Genomic DNA, 23895 nt, shown 5'->3' on the forward strand with positions numbered 1-23895 from the left:
TCCACTTTAAGTACCCATTCATCATCACTAAACCTGAATCAATATTTTTAAATTGTACATTATTATGATGATTTACTTTTATACTAGAAACAGTGGGTGAATGAGACATATGAGCTTGTTTGTCTATCTCAAGTTTTGGAGGTAATCATGGAGGAAACTTCTCTGAGAAAGACCGAGCATAAAAGGAATCAAGATGGCCATTTGAGCTACAATGTAAAGTCTTTTCATGTCTTTGTATAGAGGAATTTAAAGCTGATGAATGTCACTTTTTCTGTGTTAATATACTTTCTCCTATATGCTTAATATGCAGAGACAACTACTGTATAAATAATCCATTCATAGGTACATTTTCTCAGAATCATTGTTCTAGTCCACAATCTCTGCTTTTGTTTTCTGGTCTCAATTGGCCAATCAGACTATTGGCAGTAGATCGGCCTTCATTAAGCGGCCTACGGTTCCGAGCTATCATTGATTAGCTAAGTGATGTGTTATCTTAAGTCATCAGTGAAGGTTTCTCAGTGGTAATTCAGAGAGACAGCCTTCCCTGTCCATGCTCTTTTCACAGTCTTTTAATGATCCTATTTAGATAATTACCTTCTCAAACATTAATAATTTCATTGACATAGGAAGTTCTATAGCAGCAGTAGTGAAAGGCATGTAAATCCTACTGATTTTGGTATTGATTTTAAGAGCCATATAGGTTAAACTGCTTAGTGGTTTGGTTTTAAGTTTACTTCCCAAAGAGTCTAAACACCGTAGTTATATGGCAATTTCAACATTGTGCTGTTTGTTTGAGCGGTCTGACATGTCAACTTCTGGCTCAACCAATTGCATATGTTTGAGGTTTGTTTGAACATTAATGCACGAACAGAGTGTTTGGGAAAAATGTTTGGAAACATTATTATTTTAAAACAGTCGTAATTATTGCAGTTCTGATTGGTTATATTAGTGGAGCACTGCAGCTTTAATTTGGAAAGTTTCAAACTTGTATTAGGATATACAAGCTTTGTATTAGTTTTGCGTAAATGGACCAATCATGTTACCTGAATTGACTTTGCCACAAAACATTTGTCATAATTAAAACGTGGGGCGGTAAATGTTGTATTGGAGTTTGTATTTACTTCACCCCCTCTGTATCTGCTTGCTGGCTTGTGAAACTCTATAGCTCAGAGTTTCAAATTATGCTAATTAAATTTGTGAGGCCTGGCACATACTCGTAAATGATTCATTGTAGTGAGACAATAGAATCACTGATACAAACTTATGGCAGCGTCTTCTTGTTTTTGCTATCCTGTTCCATTGCCCTTCATTCCCCATTTGGCCTCTTTTCATCCCTTCTCTCTTTTTTCTCCATCATGTAAGCCTATTGTTGGGCATAATTTGCTGGAATGGGTGTGCACCTATTAAGTGTGTGGGGTAGCCTTGTTCAGACTTCAATAGGAGGAATTCTAGAAATGTCATGGAAAGATAGTTTGCCCTGATAAAAATCACAAAAGTCGTTTCATTATAGAAATAGACCCACAATGGATGTGGTTGTGTGTGTGAGTGTGTGAGTGCATTTTGGACAGCAAGGCCACACTATGACAAATGAGAGTTGGCTGTTTTGCATTGTGTAACTCAATTGGTGCTTAGCCATAGGAAAATAAGAAGGGATTTTTTGAATAAAGAAATTTAGGCTGTTGGATTTTAATACTTGTATGTGTCGGCTTAACACCACGGCGCTGAAAGGTGACACTGATTTGTTTATGTTTGCTCTGTGACTGTAACAAACAGCATTTCCTCTTAAGTTTCAATGCAAATGATCTTAGCTTGTCAATACTCGAGCAGAGAATTATTCATTAATTTATTGAGTTTCTTGCTATTGAAACCACTGACCACTGTGGAAAATATATCTGAAGCACACAATGTCTTGTAATTTCCCTGATTTTCCAGGCTTTCTTTTGTATAAATACAACAAACCATTTTGCAATACGTTTTTAAGGTATGAAAGGCATACTGTGCTTTTTCATAAACTATCAATTCTTAATACCAAACTAAATTGTACACACAACAGAAACATCTGTATCATTCTTTTTATTAGATCCAAACCTCAAACTGTGTTCAAACAGTACCATTGGGTTTCACTATTACAGATGACAGGATCAGGATTGTTAACCATTGTAACACAAATTGCTTGCTTTGTGTCTCATTTGTAAGACACTTTGGATAAAAGCATCTGCTAAATGATTAATCTAAATGTAGGTGTACATACCATAACTTTCTGAAGCACACACATATGGACCTTCAAAAAACATTTTTAGGTAAACCGGAGATGTGAAGGCTATTCCAGAAAGAAGGCAGCAAAATTATGCTGCCTGTGAGATACCTTTTTTTGACCAAAATCTACATGGCCATTCAGACCGAATGCAGTCTTGTGTTAAAATTAAGCTAGACCAAGTGCAATGAATAAAAAAATTGCAGATGTCTTCATACATTTTAAAATATTAAGTTAATTAAACTTGACATTGCATCTTAAAAGCATGGTACTCCTGTACGAGATGCTGATAAAATGGCACAATGGTCACAGATGTCCGTTAAGAGCATATTCACATATAAAAACGATTTAAATATTTTTTGTGAGCAGCGCTATTTGTATGACACTTTTTGAGTTGCTGCCTTTTTTTGTGCATTTCAAATCAGTCATTCATGAGGTTCATTTCAGTTAGGATGCTTCTTTTGAAGGCAGCTGCCCTATGTAGGCAGACAACGAGGCAGCCCACTAGGATTTTGAAATAGAGCTTCACACACACTCTGTCCCCCTCCCCATTTCTGCCTCTGTCTGAAGCCCTTTTGTTAAATGTTCCCTGGGTTCAGTCCTCTGTCTCATGTCTTTGATGACAGTTCTATGACACACCACATAGAATGGACATAGAATGGACCAGTAGTGCTGACTGTCACAACTTCTATTGGTGGATGACTTAATAACTGATCTTAATCTCTGGGGTGTTGGACTGATGATAGAGCTGTGAATGTGTATTTGTGAGAGGGTTGGTTTAAAGTCCATCAGAGTGCTGGTTTTCCTCACTAAAGTTGTAAAATGTTCCTTTTACAGTGCTCCGCTCTCATGGCGAAGGTGGTTAAATCTCTCATCTGGCTCTTCTGGATTCTGCAGTCGGTGTGTGCGGCCTTCCCTGATGAACCGGGACCCCTGAACTTCATTCCCACTGAAGGTAAAGATCTCTCCATATCACGTGTAGCCAGTCAAGATCAGGTTAGGACCTTGTCTGTTCTCAGGCTCTCAGCTTTCACTTTCCTTTGCAGAGCAGGCATGTGATTGATCACAGATCAATGGTATTGATCCCATGCATCCCATCCCAGCATTAGATAGACCCAACTCATGTGGGTCTGAAAGATGAGAAAAACCAGGGGGGTTTATAACGCTCCAGGCAGGAGGATAAACAGGCAGGGGAACTTTACGAAGCCACAGGGAAAGTCTTATCACATACTGAGAGAGAGGAAGAGATAGTGAAGAAGAGCAACAACACTACTTGACCAGGTGGAATGATGATGAGGAAAAATGTTGTCAGTCAAGACCAAACAGAGACGGTTGTCAACAGTTCTATCTCCAGTGTGGCTGATGAGTGATCAGACACCTCTACCCTTAACAGCTCACCCACCACCCCGAGTTTTGACAAATTCATCCATCAGTTCAATATATAGTTAATACATACAAGTAATTAAACAAAAAATCTCTAAAGAGTGCATTTGAAGGATACTCAAGAGTAAAATTATACTTCTTGGGAGGATTAATTAAAAATCAAAATCTGTCAGCAGACTGGGAAGAAATACAGTATCACATAATACATGTCAGAACCCTCAATCCAGTGGTTGGATAGAGTATTCTTGGAAGATACAAATTAGATAATTTTTTTTACAACGCCTGTTATCCAAAGTGAATACAATAGTTTGGTAAAAATGGGATTGATGGCAAAATTATGGGGAAATTAAGGCTCACATAGTCATATTCTACATGTCATATTCTATACAATATATTGGAATTAAGTGATTAGACAGATTAATTACATTTTTACTTGTACACTAGAAGTCCATCTAGAAACCTTATTTTGGGGAAAGCTTCCCTTCCTTTTAAGAAATTAAACTGAACTATATACATTTTGAGTTATTAGAATAGCAGCTTTAAAACAGATCACTAAAAATTGTCTTAAATCAAAACCCCCACAATCTCAAAGATTGAGAGAATGATTTAGAAATTATATCAAATGGAGAAAGTGACATTTAAAGTATAATTTTTTTTAATGTAATTTAATTTTAATACAACTTTCTGCCAACACTTTCCCTTGATCACTCATTATCTCTTGTTAATTCTTTTTTACTTAGTGGTGAGACGGTATCCTGTGTTTCTGGGACGACCCCATCGCTCATCTCTTAGACTGGAGCCCTTGCACATTCAGAGAATCCTGCAGGTCAATCGTACTCTTTACATCGGAGCCAGGTAGGGTGTGAAATAATGCTTATTAGTGTGTGCTTAACCTGTAATTATTGTTATATCAGCATCTGTAATAACCTGCACACAGAAGTGTAAGCTAATTTTCTTACATTCAAAAGCAATTTATTTTAAAATCAAGAGTCAGAATTGCTGCTTCTTCTGCATGGTAATTAAACGGCTTTCAAACCCTTTTAAAGACATGCTGGCTCTCCCTGCTGTCTCTGGCATTTAGTGGTAGAGAGATACAAATGAAAAGCTTGGACACCTGTAGTCTTCAGCCACACACACTCTCTTTGTCCTGGGGGAATGTGTTTCTTAAATTCGGCCTGTGAATTTCTGAAGCATACTTCCCAAAAATGTCCAGCATGTCGACTGGGGGAGGTCAAACATATGGTGATAGTTACTGAAAGCTGCAAGGGTCCAGGAGGGATGTCCTGCTCTAATAAAGACCCTCATACTGTGTCAGGAAATGACCTGCTTGCTAGACTGTTGAGTGTAGACCATGTCAAACCCTCATCCCTAACAATAAATACATCACAAAGTGCCATACTGCCTCAGAAACCCAGAATGGGCTCTCTCATATTAAAAGGCCAGAAATTTGCAGTCTAAAGTTGCCCTCTGGTTATTTAGTTAGTAAAAAAAAAAAGAAAACAGAGCCAAGCAACCGTTTCATAGATATTTTCCAATAAAGTGCCACCATGGACAGTGTAATTCGGTGAAATTCAGCTAACTGTACCTACAGTACCAGTGTCTGAAGTAAATTGAGGTGTTTTCCATAGCCAACCGAAAATGACCTCTGTGAAAAGGATATTTATTTAGCCAATGACTCGAGAGAGAGCATTTTATAATGAAAGTGAACTAGGAGGCAATACTTCTTAGGAGAGATGTAGAAAGAGACAGAGAGTTTGTGAAGTTTTAAGTCTGGATATACTAGATACAAGGATATAGACTGTCTGGAATGATTGAATAAAGTCCACAACGGTGTGCTGAAGCCTGATAAGGGGTGCAGGCAGGCTAAATCCCGTTAGCATTAGCATAATCACTCAAGGCCATGGCTTGTGAAAGTGGCTAGACTCTCAACTGTATTACCTTGTCAACACCTGGTCAGGGATGAGAGGACAGGACCAGTTTTTAAACACTCTCAATTTCCTCTGTTCACTCTGGATATTTCTGGACACCCATACAAGTAGTCACAAACTCTTGACTACCCTGCTGGGAGAAGTACTGCTTAAATATTAAGCCTTAGCTTAATACTTACCTTAGCTTGTTTTATAGTCTTAGATGGTCTCCCAACATTCTCACACTGTTCTACTTACTGGTTTCAGATGGATTTTAGGCACTTGTCAGTTGGTTAGTTTAGGAGACCAGCAGGCTGACCAGCTGAACACCCTCTTGACAAGGTTGGGAGGCCTGCTAGATCAGCTGAAGACCAAATATCCAGGCTGGAAGACCAGCTAAATCAGCTATGGGTACAGGTTAAACCAGCTTAAGGTTGTTTACTGGTCTTAGCTGGTTTAAGCTGGTTTTTCTGGTCTACCATCTTGGGCAAGCTGGTGTTAAGCTGGATTAGCTGGTTTGCAAGATGGTCTCCAAGCTTGACCAGCTGACAAGTCCCCAAAACTCCTCTAAAACCAGCTAAACAGACCAACCTAAACAGCTTAAATAGGTTAGAATACCAGCTAAAGACCAGCTTGGCCCAGCTGGGTGACCTGCAAAACCAGCAAAGATCTGGTAAGGGTACCGGTTTAACCAGCCCAAGGCTGTTTACTGGTCTTAGATGGTTTAAGCAGGTTAAGCTGGTCTCCCAGCCTGGACAAGATGGCGTATAGCTGGATTAGCTGGTCTCCAAGCTTGACCAGCTGAAAAGTGTCCAGCCAAACCAGCAGAACAGACCAGCCTAACCAGTTTGGCCAAGATGGGAGACCAGTTACCACCTCAGGCTGGTCTCAGCTGTTTTTTGTTTAGCTTTTTAGCAGGGTAGGCATTGTCTTGTTGGGGAAAAACTTTAACCAACCCATAAATAAACATAACAAAAACAATGTGGTGGTTTTTTTTATCTGTAAACATAATTAATCTAGAGGAGGGATAGGAATATAGCTAGTGGTGACCCCGTGAAGTCACATTAAATCAAGCCTCACCATCTCTTAGGATCTGACCTCTTTAGAAGGTCAAATCTTTCAATTAGGTGCAGGAGTGAAAGCCAACACATTCCTGTATCACACCTGTCACTAACGGTGGGGACAGGTTCCGGCCCCCATAACCCCAACCCCCCATTATGAATGTTTGGTCATAAATAATTGCATAACATTGTACCAAACATATAAAACATCAAAGTTAGCCAAAGGCACTCCATCATTCAAACAATCTAACTATCTAGAGGGAGATATAGAGAGAATATCAAAGAAGAAAATATGGTTGGGAACTGATAAAAATGTTTTAGTCCGATTATGAATTTTTATTGTAGTATACAGTATAGTTATCAATTATTGGATTGCATTTATGCCTCATAAAACTTTTTACATGAATTGTATGATTTTTTTTGTGATCTGCTCTGAAGAAAGATCTTATCGTTTGGCAACAGGATGTTGAGGGCAGTAAATGCTATAAGAATTCCATTTCTTATTTCCAAATAATTCTTCAAAAGTACTGAAAGAATAGTTAAGAGTAATCAAGAAAATGTGAGTGGTGTTCTCCTGTGCAAAACGCATTGGCACAATGCTCTTTGGCAATGCTAAGTTGCTGCTTGGACCTTAACTCATGCAGGGTGTTACGAATTAGCAGGGACAACGAGGGAGACAAGGTTGAGGATCCAAACGCAGTATATTTATTAATTAAACAAACACAAAGGAACACCCGCGATGGGGAAATAAACATGAACAGAGCATAAGGGCAGGAAACACAGAGCAGGCTTACAACATAAACTAACATTCATAACAACAAACAACGATCGACAGTGACTGAACGAAAAGGCAGGGTATAAATACAAGAAGGGACCAATGAACAAACAGAACTCAAAATAACATGATAAGGTGATGAACAGAAACCAATGAGAAACTAACGAGGACAGGTGAGAACAATGAACAATGAACACGATGGCTAACCAGACTATGGAGGTACAGAAGGTTCAAAAGTGAAAACTATGGAGTGACGAAAGTATCAAAATGGAAGACAAAGGGGAAACAGAAAAACAGGACAAGGTCATACGCTACATAGCCCCCATCTAAGGATCGGATCCCAGACGATCCAAACCAAAAACAAAACCCAAGACAAAAACCATAGAAAAACACAATGAAGGCACCGGGGCAGACAGGCAGTCCAGGGGGGCAATGAGGGGCAGAAGGAAGTCCAAGGGGGCACAGAGGGCAGGCAGGAAGTCCAAGGGGGCAACAAGGGGAAATTAAACAGTCCACGGGGGCACAAAGGGAAAGGAGACAGTACACGGTGCCAATTAGGCAGTCCCGGGGGGCACAGAGGGACCGGTTCAGGGGGCCTGGGAGGTGGCCATCGGACAGGGACGGGTCCAAGAGGCCTGGGAGGCAGCCTCAGGATAGGGACAGGTCCCGGGGGCGAAACTGAGAAGGGCTCTGGAAGCTCAGGAGGCGGAGCTGAGGGAGGCTCTGGAAGCTCAGGAGGCGGAGCTGAGGGAGGCTCTGGAGGCTCAGGAGGCGGAGCTGAGGGAGGCTCTGGAGGCGGAGCTGAGGGAGGCTCTGGAGGCTCAGGAGGCGGAGCTGAGGGAGGCTCAGGAGGCGGAGCTGAGGGAGGCTCAGGAGGCGGAGCTGAGGGAGGCTCTGGAGGCTCAGGAGGCGGAGCTGAGGGAGGCTCTGGAAGCTCAGGAGGCGGAGCTGATGGAGGTGGCGCCATAGGAGGCTCTAGTGGCGGAGGCCTGGAAGGCTCTGGCGGTGGGGCCGATGGAGGTGGCGCCGTAGGAGGCTCCAGAGGCGGAGGCCTGGAAGGCTCTGGAGGTGAAGCCGAGGGAGGCTCAGGAGGTGGAGCTGAGGAAGGTGGCGCCGTAGGAGGCTCGGGAGGCGGAGCTCTAGAAGGTTCTGGAGTCTCTGGCAGCAGAGCCATAGGAGGCTCTGGAGACGGAGCCATAGGAGGCTCGGGGGGTAGAGCCGTAGGAGGCGGAGCCGAGGGAGGCTCGGGAGTCTCTGGAGGCAGAGCTGTAGGAGGCTCGGGAGGCGGAGCTCTAGAAGGTTCTGGAGTCTCTGGGAGCAGAGCCATAGGAGGCTCGGGAGGCGGAGCCGTGGAAGACTTGAGAGACTCGAGGGGTGGAGCCCAGGGAGGCTCGAGAGACTTGGGAGGTGGAACCCTGGGAGGCTCGGGGGAAGGGGCTCTGGAAAGCTTGGGAGGCGGAGCTCTGGAAAGCTCGGAGGGCGGAGCTCTGGAAAGCTCGGAAGGCGGAGCTCTGGAAAGCTCGGGAGGAGGAGCTCTAGAAAGCTCGAGAGGCTTGAGGGGTGAAGCCCTAGAAGGCTCGAGAGGCTTGAGGGGCGGAGTCCTGGAAGACTCGGTAGGTGGGGCTCTGGAAAGCCCGGAAGGCGGAGCTCTGGAAAGCTCGGAAGGCGGAGCTCTGGAAAGCTCGGAAGGCGGAGCTCTGGAAAGCTCGGGGGGTGCTGGCTCTTGGACGGTCATGGCTACTGGCACTGGCTCTTGGACTGTCATGGCTGCCGGCACTGGCTCTTGGACGGTCACGGCTACTGGCGCTGGCCCTTGGACGGTCGAGGCTTCAGGTGCTGGCTCAGGGACGGTCGAGGCTTCAGGCACTGGCTCTTGGACGGTCATGGCTGCCGGCACTGGCTCTTGGACGGTCATGGCTGCCGGCACTGGCTCTTGGACGGTCATGGCTGCCGGCACTGGCTCTTGGACGGTCACGGCTGCCGGCGCTGGCCCTTGGACGGTCGAGGCTTCAGGCGCCGGCTCAGGGACGGTCGAGGCTTCAGGCGCCGGCTCAGGGACGGTCGAGGCTTCAGGCGCCGGCTCAGGGACGGTCGAGGCTTCAGGCGCCGGCTCAGGGACGGTCGAGACTTCAGGCGCTGGCTCAGGGACGGTCGAGGCTTCAGGCGCCGGCTCAGGGACGGTCGAGGCTTCAGGCGCCGGCTCAGGGATGGTCGAGGCTTCAGGCGCCGGCTCAGGGACGGTCGAGGCTACAGGCACCGGCTCAGGGACGGTCGAGGCTACAGGCACTGGCTCAGGGACGGTCGAGGCTATAGGCACTGGCTCATTGATGCTTGAGGCTACCGGCGCTGGCTCACTGACGTCTGAGGCATCAGGCTCTGGCTGGTTGGCCGCGGCATGCGTGGGCGCAGGCTCGCTCACCGTGACATGCGTAGGCTCTGGCTCGCTCACAGACCGGGGCAGGCGTGGGCCGGGAGGCGGAAGCCCGTCTTCTCCTCCTCCTCCGGGCAGATGAGGTTGACCGTGTGGGTTCTGGGGAAGTGGCTGGTGTGGGGGTTTGCTCGCTGACATGTGGAGCTGGTGTGACTGGGAGCGCCAGGGATGGCTGAAGGGTCTCCCCTGTGGGTGGTGAGGTAAAGTCCTCCTCAGCAACGCCCACGGTTAACGGCGATCCGCCGACCCGCAAAGTCACCTCTATGAAGCTGCAGAGGGACCACTCGTGCGTTGCCGGTGGTAACCGCTCCCTCAGTGAGGCGTTCAGATTGCCCCTGAAGAAGCTCACCAGGATTGGTTCCGGGAAGTCAGAGACGCTTGCCAGGGGAAGGAAGTCCTGGATGTGGTCTTCCAAAGGGCGGTCCCCCTGCTTGAGGCTAAGGAGCCGATAATTGGCTGAATAGGCTGCTGGATCCATGTGTGGTCGATCGTTCTGTTACGAATTAGCAGGGACAACGAGGGAGACAAGGTTGAGGATCCAAACGCAGTATATTTATTAATTAAACAAACACAAAGGAACACCCGCGATGGGGAAATAAACATGAACAGAGCACAAGGGCAGGAAACACAGAGCAGGCTTACAACATAAACTAACATTCATAACAACAAACAACGATCGACAGTGACTGAACGAAAAGGCAGGGTATAAATACAAGAAGGGACCAATGAACAAATAGAACTCAAAATAACATGATAAGGTGATGAACAGAAACCAATGAGAAACTAACGAGGACAGGTGAGAACAATGAACAATGAACACGATGGCTAACAAGACTATGGAGGTACAGAAGGTTCAAAAGTGAAAACTATGGAGTGACGAAAGTATCAAAATGGAAGACAAAGGTGAAACAGAAAAACAGGACAAGGTCATACGTTACACAGGGCCAAATTGTGCCGTGTGTGCCGAGGGGCCTGGGGCTCTTATGGCCCTTTTTCATTTGCCAGGTGTAATTCTGATCACTTAGAAAAGTAATAGTAAACCTCTCCTCAACAAGCTACGTGGTTTGAGCAATCATTCATGACTGTAACACAAACCAAACTTAACAAGTTACACAGTTAAGTTTAAAATGTAAGATAAAGGGTTTTGAAAAACACCATTAATGAAATAAAAAGGGGTTACATGATAAAGAAAGATACAGAACAGAAAACATAAACAGAGAGACTGATAAAGCTAAGAGTTTCCACTGGCACCAGTCGTATTGTAATAACAGCAGTTTACCATTTTCTATTCTGGCCAATGGTCTACAAGTCTTGTCCAAACCATATATATTGTTTGGTAATGTTGTGTACTATAAAGCCTGTTTTTTATGTTCATGTGAATGTGACTGTACAGAAGAACACTAAACAGACCTTTCTTTTTAATCTCTACTTGGATGCTTGTATTCTGCTTAAACTTTGTGCTCTCTAAATAAGGCAATCACTGTGTAAGTGCATGATCATTTTAACCAGGGCACTTAAGGGCTGCCCTGCACCAAGAGGGAACAGCCAAGGGGGATTCATTTTAACACACCACATAGAGAGGAATTTAATAATTTATAGTCAGTCTCGTCAAGCTCTCCTCGAGAACTCACAAACGCACTCGCCCACTCACATACAGCCTACATTTTTGTTGATGAGTTCCACAGAGTAGTGATGCAGATGGAAGGCTATGAAAGATAAAATCAATACTGCTGCAATAACATGTGAGTTTGGCAGATTCACAGATGACAACACTCAGAAGGAAAAAGAGAAAGAGAGAGACATTTTAAATCCTCCAGCACTCTCGTTCGGCCGCACGCACAACAGCTCTTAGCCCTTGATCAATATGCAGGCATAAACCACCCTACTCCATAACACCAATCGTGTTATGATTAAAAGAGATCAGATTAATAGACACTTTAATAGATGCTGCAAGGTTATAGGAAAATTATTAAAGTAACACTTAGCTGAACAGTGGTTGTCCTGGATGTTGTTTTCAATGGGAAACTGCACGCAACATGCGTGCAATGTGGGGGTGGGTTATGAATTATTGAGGGGAAATCAGGCATATCATAATGCAAAGAACCGTGATTATTTAGGACGAGCTGTGATGAATCGTTTTACTGAGGGTTTGCTCTGAGGCAGCGAATGTGGGTGAATTCATGAGGTAACAAGAATGCAATAGCAATTTGCTTGAGATTTAAATGTAGAACTTAGAATACATGCAGTGTTTGGGCAGAAACATGCTCCATGCAAGCTGTGAATGCAGTCACATCTTGCTGTGCAAGCTCTATTTCAAACGTTGCATTCTAAAGTGTATCAGACTGCAATTCCTAACACAACAACTATGCATTGCAGTCTCAACATTGCTGCGAGGGGCGCTATAGCGAGATTACTGTGAACTGTCCACTTCTACAGTGAGTTTTCTCTTTTAACTCAACTACTGTCTTTGCGGAGCGGTTAGAAGGGAAAATAGCTGAGCAAGTAAGTTAAAGTCAATATATTTATTAGCAACTTACCAGAATAATAACACATCCAGTTGAATGGCACAGACTTTTGAATCTAACTTTATCACCGCTTAACACACGGAAAGCATGTTCAACCAGACCCCATGTTGGCAATGAGGCAATAGTTCACATTTACATAGTCATCATTAACTGATCCTCATGATGTCCTTTTTTTCTTTGGAGAACTCAGATGTTCGGCAGACTGGCATCCTCAGTCACCCAACATTTTCATAGTATGGGGGATAAAAAGATGCAATGAAAGTGAATGGTGACAGAAACTAACAAACAACCTATCATCTTCTTTTGTGTTCCACTGAGGAAATAAAGTCATTAGGGTTTGGAACAACATGAGGGTGAGAAAATTATGCCAGATTTTCATTTTTTTAGGTGAACTATCCCTTTAAGAGTTTGTAGGATTTCTCTCTCTCTCTCTCTCTCTCTCTCTCTCTCTCTCTCTCTCTCTCTCTCTCTCTCTCTCTCTCTCTCTCTCTCTCTCTTTCTTACATTGTGTTTTTGTGTGTCAGGGATGACCTTTTCCGTGTGGAGCTGGACAACGTGGTGGGAGAAGAGATGTTTTACAGCAAGGTGAGAGCTTACCAGAAACACACACACACACACATATGCACATTTCAAACCTATGTGCTTTGAATGAAAAGTCCCCTTATTACCGAACTTTCCTCTATCTCTGTTACAGAAAAGAACATGGGAATCCAACAAAAATGACATCAGAATCTGTAGAATGAAGGGAAAGCATGAGGTGAGCAATTACACTTTTACCTGGCTATCTAAATGAGGACATACTATAGAGTTCTATTGTTTTATATAATACTATTTATATTTATTACTACAAACTCTTTTTTTTTTTTAATTTCCCACAAGTTTACAAAAAAGGAAGCAATAAGGGGGTGGGGGGGGGGTGCAATAAATTAACAATAGACAAAAAAAATAAAAAAATAAAAATAATATTGCAATTAACAATTAAACTATTGAAATAATGTGACAATAAAATAATTATAAGTTAAACTAGAATTGTACAGTTGGGACTGAATAACAGTTTGCCCCAAACTATAGCTAAGTACATGCCAACAGCAGACTTTTTAACTTTTTAGAAACAAAGTCTTAAAAATTCACCAGTATGAGGTACTGGGAATTTACCTTGATCACACTTCTACTTAATCTACTTAATCTACTTAACATGCAACAATACGTACAGTTACAGCAACTATCAGGAGGCATATACACATTCTATTCAATACCATCTAAATATTACATTGGACACTATATACATTGTATACAGCCGTAGACTTGTAGAGGTCTATTTACTCCATTATTTGATATTTATTCATGAAATATTAAAAGCTTTTATATGTGTGTTGCATTGCTTGTGCACCTGCACACACTATATGGTCTCATCACAAGAGAAGCCTGGGACGAATTTGCGAGAAATCAGTTTTTTAATGCCGTGTTCCCACAATTAAGAGGGGTGTCAAAAGCAGCCAGAGGTCCCCACAGCTGCCTACGCATGACCACTGCAGATAGCTTCCTTTCACATACCCTTTCAGCTTCTGTCTCTGAAATTTTGGTTATTTCATTTGACTTCAAAAGAGAGTGAAGGGGAGTTTTAATTGAAAGCTGTCTGTGTGGGAAGAGTGAGGGATGACTTAATCCCCTTCAGGCTAGAAAAGACAGAAAAAGAGAAAAAAACAACTTATTTAACACCGAAAGTGACACCTGACATTGAATCTGGGTGAGAGAGATTAAGACAAAAGCACAGTGGAGAGAACAGGTGAGATGAGATGAGACATATAAAGGAACAGAGAGAGAAAGCAAGCTTCTGTCCCACCTGTCTGCTCTTGGGATGGACAGAAGAGAGAGAGACCAACATGTTGGGAGGAGTGAAGGGGTCAGAGAGAGAGAGAGAGAGAGAGAGAGAGAGAGAGAGAATGGATTAGAAAAACGTTAAAGGGATAGTTTACCTAAAAATTAATGTCATAATTTACTCATTGTCTCATTGTACCCATTCACTTTCATTGTATGACAAAGAGCAGCATGAAGATTCTGTTAAACATCCCCTTATGTGTTCCATGTGAGAAAGGAAGTCATACCGGTTTGGAACATGGGTGAACCATTTCTGTAAAGAGCGAGTCAGCTAAACACAAGGGCGAGAGATGAAGGGAAAGAGAGAAATATGGTTATGCTTGATAGGGAAAGAAGAAAGAATTAATAAGTCTGCAAACATGAGAGGTCATGCAGAGATGAACGAGACACAAGACAAGCTATTAAACAGCCCAAGATCTCACACTGAGTGGACACTGATTCACACATACACACACCTGCATACACAGTGTGCACACACATTCACATCGTCCTCTTGTCCTCCTGTGTGAGTCCATGCGTTTCTCACAGTGATACATTCGCCACTGGGGTAATTGGTTTTGGTAATTAAATGTTTCTGCTAGGCTGACCTAAGAGGCCACTTGGCTGTAATTGGGAGGAAAATTCAATCTCACCATCTCTGCCCCCTTCATCTGGAGCTGCAGGAGGCCATTTTGAATCTCTGATGAATGCAGATGCAGCATATTCTCTCACTGCAAGTGTCAAAGGCACCTAGATTCACACGTAACACACATAGTTTAATGCAAAGCAACCAAGTGCATACAGAAAATAAACTTGATACCTATTTTTGAGACAATTTACATTATGATTGACAGCATTTAGTCTGATTCAGGGCCTGAAAACGGTGCCACTATATGCAGAAACGGACCACTTGTACCAAACCCGAGACTACCTGTAGGAGGTGGTCTGAATTCGGTAGCAATGGAACTATAGCGCGATTCACGTGAAGGTGAAAGCAACTCGGACTCAGGTGCGCACTCGTTCAGGAAGTAAAGTAGCCTGCACATGCGTTTAAGCCGATGATGACATCATTAGTTTCGACAACACACGAGGATCCAGAAAGGATTCCTGAAAGTCCCAAAAAATTAATGACACCACAATGACATACAAGTACAATCAACACTATAAATACTGTCTGTCTATCTATCTATCTATCTATCTATCTATCTATCTATCTATCTATCTATCTATCTATCTATCTATCTATCTATCTATCTATCTATCTATCTATCTATCTATCTATCTATCTATCTATCTATCCACCTTATAAATACTATATTTAAATACTATTAGAGGTTATAAATATAGGGTTTAATAGGAGATGACAGTGGCGATAACTTCACCTTGGACATGAGCGTGAGTATGAGTGCAGTGTAAACAAAGATGCACATGAATTCCTTGCAATCAGCTGTCTCCTCAAAGAAACGCTGTTGCAAGCAGCAGCAAGCTGCCTTCCCCTGGACATCTGATGAGTTACGGCATGAAGCGCACATATACGCAGTTGACGTTCACTCTTCTGTGCATAATGGCACCAAAAAAAACTAAGTATGATGAGTCACGTTGTATTCACCATGCATGTTTGTGATGATGTAAGATGAACGCAAATGGACCGGGATTCGATATAATCAAGTGGGTATGAAACCAGATCAACGCTGTGGGGGGCAACAGGAACAATCGCAATCGGAATCGGACCAAAGCAAACATGCACAGTGTGAAAGCCCCCTTGTGAATCTTAATTTGTGAATGGAAAAAGAATGATTCTGAATCTGAATTCAGAATTCAGAATCTAAGGGTGCATTCATACATGGTTCGATTGCTTGGACCGAACACGAGTTGGCATTATATAATTTTGGTCCAAACCGCGGTCCAATTACGTCATCAACGTGAGTACAAGCGGCAGATGTTTACCACTGTATCTAGGTAACTACTCGAGAAGACATCAGCTCAGCTGTTTTATTCAAGTTAAAATCTCTTTGGATTTACCACTAAAAATGTACATGCCCAGAACGACACATGTGTTTGTCTCCCACGGATGCATTGACTGTGCAATGATGTGAAGAATATTAGTGTTTGTCTGCCGTGAGCCCACGGATGCGTTGCAAGAGATGTGAAGAATGTGAGCTGCTCTCTGAAGGGGGTTTATTTGGACACAAACAGATATGATAAATGCATACCATAATAATTGCGATCGGCAATCATCAGTAGCGGTTCACTTCCATGATTTGGTACGATTGCGTTCATATTAGCAGCGAACTGTACTGGAGTTCACATGAACCATACCCCAGACCACCATTTCAAGCGGACTCAGGTGTGGTTCATGGAGTTCGGAAAGCAGCGATCACACCACCCAAACAAACTGAACTTTGACGTCATTTGAACACGGGTGCGCACCAAAAGTGTTAGTCGCGCTACAGTTCCATTGCAACCGAACTCAAACCACCTCCTACAGGTAGTCTCCGGTTCCGTACCGTGGTGCGCTCCCAGGTCCGCATGACAGCTTTCACATTATCAATTTTTCATGCGAACCGTGCTCTGTTTCTAACAGAACTGCCAGTGTGAAAGCACCCTAAAATAATTATTCAGAATCTGAATTCTGAATCTATAATCACACACTTTGCTTTTGGTTTAATCATTTACATTTACATTTATTCATTTGGCAGACGCTTTTATCCAAAGCGACTTACAAAAGAGGAAGAACATCAGCGAATCATCTTAGGGAGACAGTGGTACAAAAAGTGCCATATTACAAAGTTTTACTATCATCAGAATAGTACACCAAACAGATTTAAAGGGGTCATGACATGGTTTTTTTATTGTATTATTATGTTCCCTTAGGTGCAATTATAGTATTAATATATTTTTTTTAAGAAAAACTTTTAAAATCTAGTGATTTATGACCTTTTCCCACCCTGTTTCTCATCCTCTGATTCAAACAGTCTGTTTTGGGGGCGTTTTCCATTTAAGACTTCAGTGTTAACGCCCACTGTTATGATTGGCTAACGTCAGTGCCTATGTATCAAATATTGACGCCCCCAGCCAGAACAAATGCAAGTAAACTAAGTAAAAACACTGTGATTATTCATAATGAATGAAATTGCAGAGCTCGCTGTCCATCGACTGAACACTTGTGAGGCGCACGGCGATACGAAATGAGCGTAGTTGTCTTGCGCTTAAAGCGTAGTTATCTTGTGCTGGAGGTGGTCATATGCAAACGCTGGTACGTCACTTCTAACCGACACGTCACTTCTAACCATGAATCCAGAACGAGCTGTATTTTGAGCTTGATTAAATAAATGATTCGTTTAGAATGGGGAGGACGTCTTAAAATATTAAACTTGCAGGACGTTTTAATGATACAAAGACCTCTTATATACCAAAAGATCAAGGCAAATTTGGTTTCTCATGTCATGACCCCTTTAAGTGCAACAAGAAATGTAAATATTTTTTTTTTTTTTTTTTTTTTTTAGTGACCGGTTAAGTGCTAATTTTTTTTTTTTTTTTTAGTGACCGGTTAATCAAATATGCTTCCTCCTGTGTTTGGTTTTGTTAATTAAGGTTTGTTGTCTGAGAGATCCATTTAAGATGGTGCAGGTCTAACACGCTTTTTTTTAGCACTCGTTTCATTCCCTAGTCCTCATTACAGTACATCCTGTCTCTCAGTCACATTTCTGCATCCTTAAGCACCATGATTGCTTTAGTTATGCACCAGCCTGCTCTCAGTGTTGATGGTAGCCCATAGTGTGTTCACCAGCCATCAGTGTCAAAGTGTGTCAGTGAGAGTCAGAGGAGCTCAGGAGGGGTGAGGAGTAGCCCTAGAGAATGCTGAGGAAGAGCTAAAACACAAACAGACAATCTCTCTCTCTCACATGCACAAAATCCTAATAATTTTCTCCTCTCTTTTACGCTATCTCTCTCTCTCTTTCTCCATGTATCCCTTTGCTTGCTAATACACACAACCTAAACAACCACAAACACACACAAACCACACTCGAGTGATTTCTGGCAGATTTGTGCTAATTTTGCCCTTGCTGTTAATGTGGTCCCTGTCTGACAGAGGCTGCTGTCTGGACAATTACAAAAATATAAATCTATTGATGACAATATTGCCACAGGAGAAAGAGAGAGAGAGAGTAAAAGGGAGCGCTCTGACAACTTTCTTTCACTCTTTCTCCCTCTCCTTGAAATCAAGGCAAAGCTCAGCTGCATTTTTGAGAAACAATCTCAGTTGAGCATGTAATGGAAACTGTTGAGAGTTACTGTAAATTTGACCCTTTGCTCATGGAGAACAGAGTGTGTGAAGTGGTTAAGGGGACCGCAGTGGGATGAGATTACCCTCTGCTCCTCTCACAGGTGAACTGAGCAGTATAATGTTCAGCATAGATGGACTGGGACTAATGAACAGCCAACATATATGAACCCATCACAACAGATTATCATGGAGGATAAGCCCAAACTATAATATAACACACATATTATGCAAATTATTGCATGCTACACATGTATTTTGATGTCATGTAATTCAATATGTGTGTCATACTGCATTTATTTCAACAACTTTACATTAACTTCACATTAGAAGCTATGTTAAATTACAAATAATATATCAAAATATTACAAAAAAGGTAAACACTTAAATATAAAATAGGCCTGTATATACATAAGGGACTACTTATAAACAATGGAATTTATATATATATATATATTATAACGCTCATACGAATCTTAGACAATTCAAACCAGTTTCTCTATAAGCAATAGTCCTAGAATGGAGAATAGTTCTAGACTTCAGTGATAAAATCAAGTCTATTTCCTCCAAAGAATTTGGCTGATGTAGTGTAGTTCATGTAGCAGAGATCACTTGAAATATCAGACTTTCCTCTCAGTTGTCCAATTGGCTTGCCTGACAATATCTGAACTTTTTCTCCCTTGAAATCCATAGTTTATAAATTTGGTTTCGACAGCTCCACTGTCCCATCATGAAACATCCCTGTGTTTCCCAAAGGCCAGTCCAACCCTTACGTGCATTATAAGTAAGTTGATCGGGCTGTGTAAGGCACCGTTGACTGACTGAAGTCGATGGTTTATGGTGTATTTGTAAGACAGAACTATAAAGGAATGTGTTTAGATATAAAGACACCTGTGATAATGGAATGTAGGGAGTATTATCAACAGATGTGCGGTGGTGGTATCAACATCATGTCTGGAGGCTCAGCAGAGCGAGAGAGAGTGAGAAAGAGAGAGACAGAGAGAGAGGAGGAATGCACTTGTTCAGGTCAGCATCTGTTAGAGAAAAACATCTGTTATGGAGACAACGCCCATTTAGAGAGTCTCACACACAGACGCACACACAAGCTAAGGCAGTAACTTATCTGGGCCCTCGGCATAAATACTTTAGTACTTTGTCACTAAAAGTGAGAATTTGCCATCATAGTCAGGGCTGTGTAATCTGAATAAACATGGCATACAGATACAAAAAGAAAGACAAGGAGAGGAGAGGAGAGGATTTTATTTAGGGAGTGTTTTCCTTGCCTCAGTAGCCTTTGGCTTGCTCACTGGGGGCTCCAGAGACATTATAAGGAGGAGAAGACAGGCCATTTGCAGAAAACTTCATGGGAGAAATCGTAATTCTCAAAATGGCAGCTATAGGAGGGAAAGTTTTAAAAATTGCATGCACATTAAGTGGGCCAGCCTGAAAAATAACATTTTTATAGCTTTTTTTTTTTTTAGATGAAAAAAGACATTTCGAAAGAAAAGTACGAGACCATTTATATGAAGTTTTAATTCTGATTTGAAATATGTTACTGAAATGCAGTATTGACAAGCAGTTTTGGAGATTTCAGTTTCTCTCCTCATTCAAAAAGATTGGAGCTGTACTTCTATGCCAATTGCCTGCATAGAAAATGTCCAAGATGGGCATTGAGTAACTGACTTGCCTTAAAGGAATATTCAGGGTTTATGATCCTGAATATTCAATTGACAGCAATTGTGGAATAATGTGGATTACCACAAAAAAAAAAAAATAAATAAATAAATAATTGACTTGTGCCTCATTTCTTTAAAAAAAAGGTTACTGTGAAGCACTGACAATGGAAATCAATCTGGCCAATTTTTGTAGGGTTTAAAGGAAGGCATTTTAATCTTATAATTTTATAAAAGCACACATTAGTTCTTCTGTTAAAACTAATATATGAGCTGTAAAGTTGTCTGAATCTTTGTTTTCACAGTTATTTTAGAACTTAGGGTGTTATGTCGTAATGGCAACAAAGTTGTAAAATTGTCCATAACTTTACACAGAAAAGGTTAGTAGTTGATTTCATCACACTAAAATTATTTTAACAATCAATGTTTACGGATTGGCCCATCATTTACTTTGTAATTGATTCACTGTAACGCAGATTTTTGCTTTTTTTTTTTTTTTTTAAGAAAAGGAAGGACAAATAGAAATTAATTTTTGTGTCATGAACCGTACGTTCAAATGCTGTCAATTGAATTTTACTTGTATTGAACCCAGAATATTTCTTTTCAGGGGGTTTGTGAAGCACTAAGCTGCTGAAACAATACATACTGTGAAATGCACTGTACAAATAAAATCAGACTTGACTTGAAATATAGAGAGAGGACAGGGTCCAATGCAGAGACCAGTACAGACATTTACATTTATGCATTTGGCAGATGCTTTTATCCAAAGCGACTTACAGTGCACTTATTACAGGGACAATCCCTCTGGAGCAACATGGAGTTAAGTGCCTTGTTCATGGACACAATGGTGGTGACTGTGGAGATCGAACAGAGGTACTGTATAGAACAGAAATGCTAAGAGAGAACAGTAAATTATAAGAATAAAACAGAGAGAATGGATAAAGGGATAATTGGACTGGTAGTGGGAAAGGAAAGGTCATGAGGAAAGAAGGCCATAGTAAAGAGCAGATCAGAAGAGTCAGAGAGACAGTTGATGGTGAGGAGAGAGAGAACCCTTTATGGACTAATGAATAGTGTGTAAATGAATCATGCCTCTTTAAAAATATAAAATGAAAATGGAAAGCCCAGGTGATGGTGATTGAAGGTTTGGAGGAGGATGAGAGGGCCGTTGTTTATCTGAGAGATGTGCTTTACTGCTTAGCAGGACAGGAGCCTTGCCAAGAACTCACATATGTGTGGTGCTTGGAGAATGGAGAGATGCTTTATTCAGATCAGTTTTATGAGTAGAGTTGTAGGACCTATGTGAACGGGACTCCTACGTAGACGAAAACACACAAATACCGCTGACGCAAACAGGATACATCTGCATTGCAACCCTCCTACCACCTACACATTATGCCATTATGATAAGAAATGCATCTGTCTTACAGAGACACTCATAAATGTGCCAGTAAGCATACAGAAGTGCATTGTGTGCTGACGTTTTAAATGATTTAATGTGCCATTATCAGTTGTTATGCAGTTAGTTTGTGATCTGTCGTCAGTCACTGTGTTTGGAGTTCTTCATTCTTTACACCTCCCCCTATCCAACTCGCTCATTTGACCACTTTCACTCTTTTTTTCCCCTGAATCTCTCTTTCCCTGTGTGGCTTCCTTTCGCCTTCTCACTATCTTGTTCAATTTTAAATTAAGTGTGCTTTACTGGCATGGCAAAATTTGTTAATTTGTATTGCCATAGCATTATATTGCAAAAATAAGTTAAATAAAGTTAAATAACAAGAGCAATGTGCAAATGGAGTGCACAAGTAATAGAACATAATACAAAATTACAGTAATCAAAATTATACATCAATAAAACATATTTTTTTATTTGCAACCCAATAGTCTGGTGAAGCCATTTGATGTCAAAAACTTGGCTTTGATGGAGTGATTTGACATTTTGCGTGGTGGTGCTTAGGTTTGGACGATCCAATTTCAAATCTGGCTTTGTGAAATTTTTTGCTCATGATATTTTACAATCCCACTCTTCTCCCGTTTCCTGTTTCCTGTCTCCACTCTCAATGTCTCTATTAATGAAAAGGGCCAAAATAAATGGGCAAACATTGTGTTACTATTAAATATATGTATTATCTGCCTAAAATAAAATAACAGTGCAGAGTAAAATTCGAAATGAACAATCAGCACTTTTAACAAAAATGTATAAATTACTAAGGTAACACTGACTCTCTCTCTCTCTCTCTCTCTCTCTCTCTCTCTCTCTCTCTCTCTCTCTCTCTCTCTCACACCTCTTCTCTGAAAAATAAGGCTCCGGCTCCTTCCACACGTCCTCACTCACTCTCTCCATTCGATAACAGATTGCTGTGATCATGTAGCCTCATTGCCCACAGGTTGCTGCCCATCAAATGGTGCTATGCTGGCGGGCACACAGGGTACACCAGTGGGGGGGGGGGTGGGAGGGGTGGGGGTAGCACACAGGGGGCCTGACATAAAGCGTCTCTCTTTCACGTCTCTCAAAGCCAGTCACAGGTGCAGAGCTCAAACATGTGCATTCAATTGAAGCGCGGTTTAGCTGAATGACTCACTCTGGTGTGCCACTGGGTTGCCAAGTGAATTGTTTGTACAGATGCAAACAATCCTTGGAATAAAATTGAAAAGTGCTGGAAATCGTGATGTCATTCTAAGGGTAAATTATTATAAGGAATTTGATTTAGGTGACACATTGCACACTTTCTGTTTCTTTGTGTGTTTTTTTAGGATGAGTGCCATAACTATATGAAGGTTCTGCTCAGCCGGCAGGGAGGATTGTTTATCTGTGGGACCAACGCCTTTAATCCATTGTGTGCCAATTATACAGTGAGTACTGCAAACAAGAAACAAACTTGCATATATTACAGACACAAACATATATTCTGATGGATAATCACCATCTCTCTGGCCTGTTATTGCCACAATACCTTGGCTCTATAACTGTAGTGGTACTTGCTAAGACAACTCACATTTGTTCTAAATTTGTTCTTGACAACTAACCAATAATCTTACGCTTCAATAATGACCATTACAGTTTTAAACATTGCTTACTAAACTTTTTTCACTTAATCTATTCAATTAATATATGATATGTATTACATATATTAGATAGCTAACAAATATGGGCAAATAAAATTGGCGTATGTTTGTGATGTAAAGCCAAAGGATGACAGGCTCCCCCAACAGACCACAGTAGATTGACTGGTTCTTCTCAAGATTTTTTTCTTTCCACTAACTAAACATCTTGTGGATTGTTTCCTTGCCACAGTCACCTTTGGCTTGCTTACTGGGGGCTTAAAGACATTAAGGCATGATTTTTTTATTAAACTGTTCACTTGGGGCTTTTATACATTTAAGACAGTACAGTATGGTTTTCTGTAAAGCTGCTTTTAAACGATGTGTATTGTGAAAGCACTGTACTAACAAAAATTATTTGACTTGACTTAAATCCCTGATGCTAGCTCATCCTCCCTTGTTTGTGCTACTGACATGAATGATGCAGTACTATAAATTGTAAGTGGGACCCAAGTCATACAGTATCTAGTGAGACCAAAATATCACAGAAACTTAATGGAAGGCTCTTTTGATATAACCTAGTGTGCAACCTCCTAGCAGCCACCATGGTTAGGAGAGTTACTTTTTAAATGTATTCCAAAAAAGATTACAGAATAAATGCTGTAAAATGTCATTTGTAACATATTCCTTTAGATTACTTAA

At 41.6% G+C, this 23895-nt stretch overlaps 1 protein-coding gene across 1 annotated transcript in view; it reads left to right on the forward strand.

Moving 5' to 3' along the window:
* Window positions 1–23895, forward strand: part of LOC127630414 (semaphorin-6B-like) — a 160998-nt gene that overhangs the window by 76860 nt on the left and 60243 nt on the right. The window contains exons 2-6 of the mRNA XM_052107884.1: window positions 3092–3209; window positions 4378–4492; window positions 12861–12921; window positions 13031–13093; window positions 22906–23004. Of these exons, the coding sequence (XP_051963844.1) occupies window positions 3104–3209; window positions 4378–4492; window positions 12861–12921; window positions 13031–13093; window positions 22906–23004 (444 nt within the window). The 5' untranslated portion in view covers window positions 3092–3103. The remainder of the gene's footprint in view (window positions 1–3091; window positions 3210–4377; window positions 4493–12860; window positions 12922–13030; window positions 13094–22905; window positions 23005–23895) is intronic.

Source organism: Xyrauchen texanus, chromosome 37 (genome assembly GCF_025860055.1).
Source record: "Xyrauchen texanus isolate HMW12.3.18 chromosome 37, RBS_HiC_50CHRs, whole genome shotgun sequence".
NCBI lineage: Eukaryota > Metazoa > Chordata > Actinopteri > Cypriniformes > Catostomidae > Xyrauchen > Xyrauchen texanus.